At 30.7% G+C, this 1384-nt stretch overlaps 1 protein-coding gene across 1 annotated transcript in view; it reads right to left on the reverse strand.

Moving 5' to 3' along the window:
• Positions 1 to 1384, reverse strand: part of CEP290 (centrosomal protein 290kDa) — a 144479-nt gene that overhangs the window by 95751 nt on the left and 47344 nt on the right. The window contains exons 10-11 of the mRNA XM_012651240.1: positions 435 to 535; positions 275 to 362 (exon numbers count right to left, since the gene is read on the reverse strand). Coding sequence (XP_012506694.1) covers positions 275 to 362; positions 435 to 535 — 189 coding nt within the window. The remainder of the gene's footprint in view (positions 1 to 274; positions 363 to 434; positions 536 to 1384) is intronic.

Genomic DNA, 1384 nt, shown 5'->3' on the forward strand with positions numbered 1-1384 from the left:
TCTAGAATTTAAGAGACTATAATATAAACTTTTCATAACTCCACAATTCTATGGTTCATTTTCATTTGCTTGTTGTTTTTTACCTGTTTCATATTCAGGGCTTAAACCCAATGATACCCACTTATCTCTTCTTCAGGCCACTTATTTTCATTCATTAAACTTGTAGCAGAACCACAGTGATGTATTAATAGCAAAAATAATATACAGAAAATTTCAGATCTAGACAACTCACTTCCCAATGATTCTTTTAAAGGTTTGGAATAACTGAGCATACCTGAAGTTACACTTCTTTTTCCTCTTTCTTGAGCCATCTGACGAATTTTTTTTTTCAAATCAATTCGTTCCTCCTCCAGACTTTCAATCTGCAAAGTATGAATTATTAGTATTTCTCTTTAGTTCAACCAAGAAAATAATCAACCGATCACCATACTTGCCTCTTTCAAAAGAATTTGGTTTTCAGCTCTGTACTGCTGCTGTTTTAAGCGTTTACTGTTTCTAAATTCAGTTAAATCAATCATTGTCTTTGGTTCAAGGCCTAAAGTCAAGAGCAATACAATTAAAAACTTAATAACATTCAAATAAACTACAAAAACTTCATATATCATCAAGCAACTGGTTATAATTCATGTAGCCAATATCACTGAAGAATGGGGTATTCTTTGTGCAAGAATTTTCCAGATATTTGAACTGTTAACCCAAGTTAAAATTTTATGACAATTATTAATGGAAATCCTGACAAAAACCTAAAGTAAATTATAAACCAAGATTTGGGGCCTTTTAAACACAGAAAATAAGGGTTTGAAACAGCTATCTAAATTGGTCAGAGTCATCTTTAAGAACTTCCAGATTCCTGACTGTGTGTGATCTGATAGGTCGAGTTGATCAGAAGTCTGACTTGGGGTCCTAGTATAACTCTGGGTCCTTGTTAGAAAGACATTTTCACAAATATATAATCTGTATAAAATATTTATGTTTCCTTCCTCTAGAGAAAAGTTTTTACAGATTGTCATTTTAACCAAGAAAGCCTTAACTGAAATTTAGCAACTTTAATAAAATCAATATTTAGATATTTATTTGCATTTTAAAGAAGCAGCAACTCAGAATGAATATCATAACATTCAAACTAGTAACATTCACTAATAAACTATTTATTGAATTCAATATATAAACTCTCAAGCTATATTTACTAATTATCAATACTTTGCAGAATCAGTGGAAACCACAAAATACTCAACCTAAGTAAAACGTAAGCAGTATAGATTTTAAAAGTACTTAGAGTCTTTAAAAACTTTAAAAAGTATTTTAAATGTCTTCAATGAATTCATCTGAAACAAAAGCATTCTGCAAACAAACATGGGTCATACAGACCAGACGCTTTTGCTGG

This window comes from Propithecus coquereli, unplaced genomic scaffold (assembly GCF_000956105.1).
Source record: "Propithecus coquereli isolate 6110/MARCELLA unplaced genomic scaffold, Pcoq_1.0 Scaffold350, whole genome shotgun sequence".
In the NCBI taxonomy this organism is placed as follows: Eukaryota; Metazoa; Chordata; class Mammalia; order Primates; family Indriidae; genus Propithecus; species Propithecus coquereli.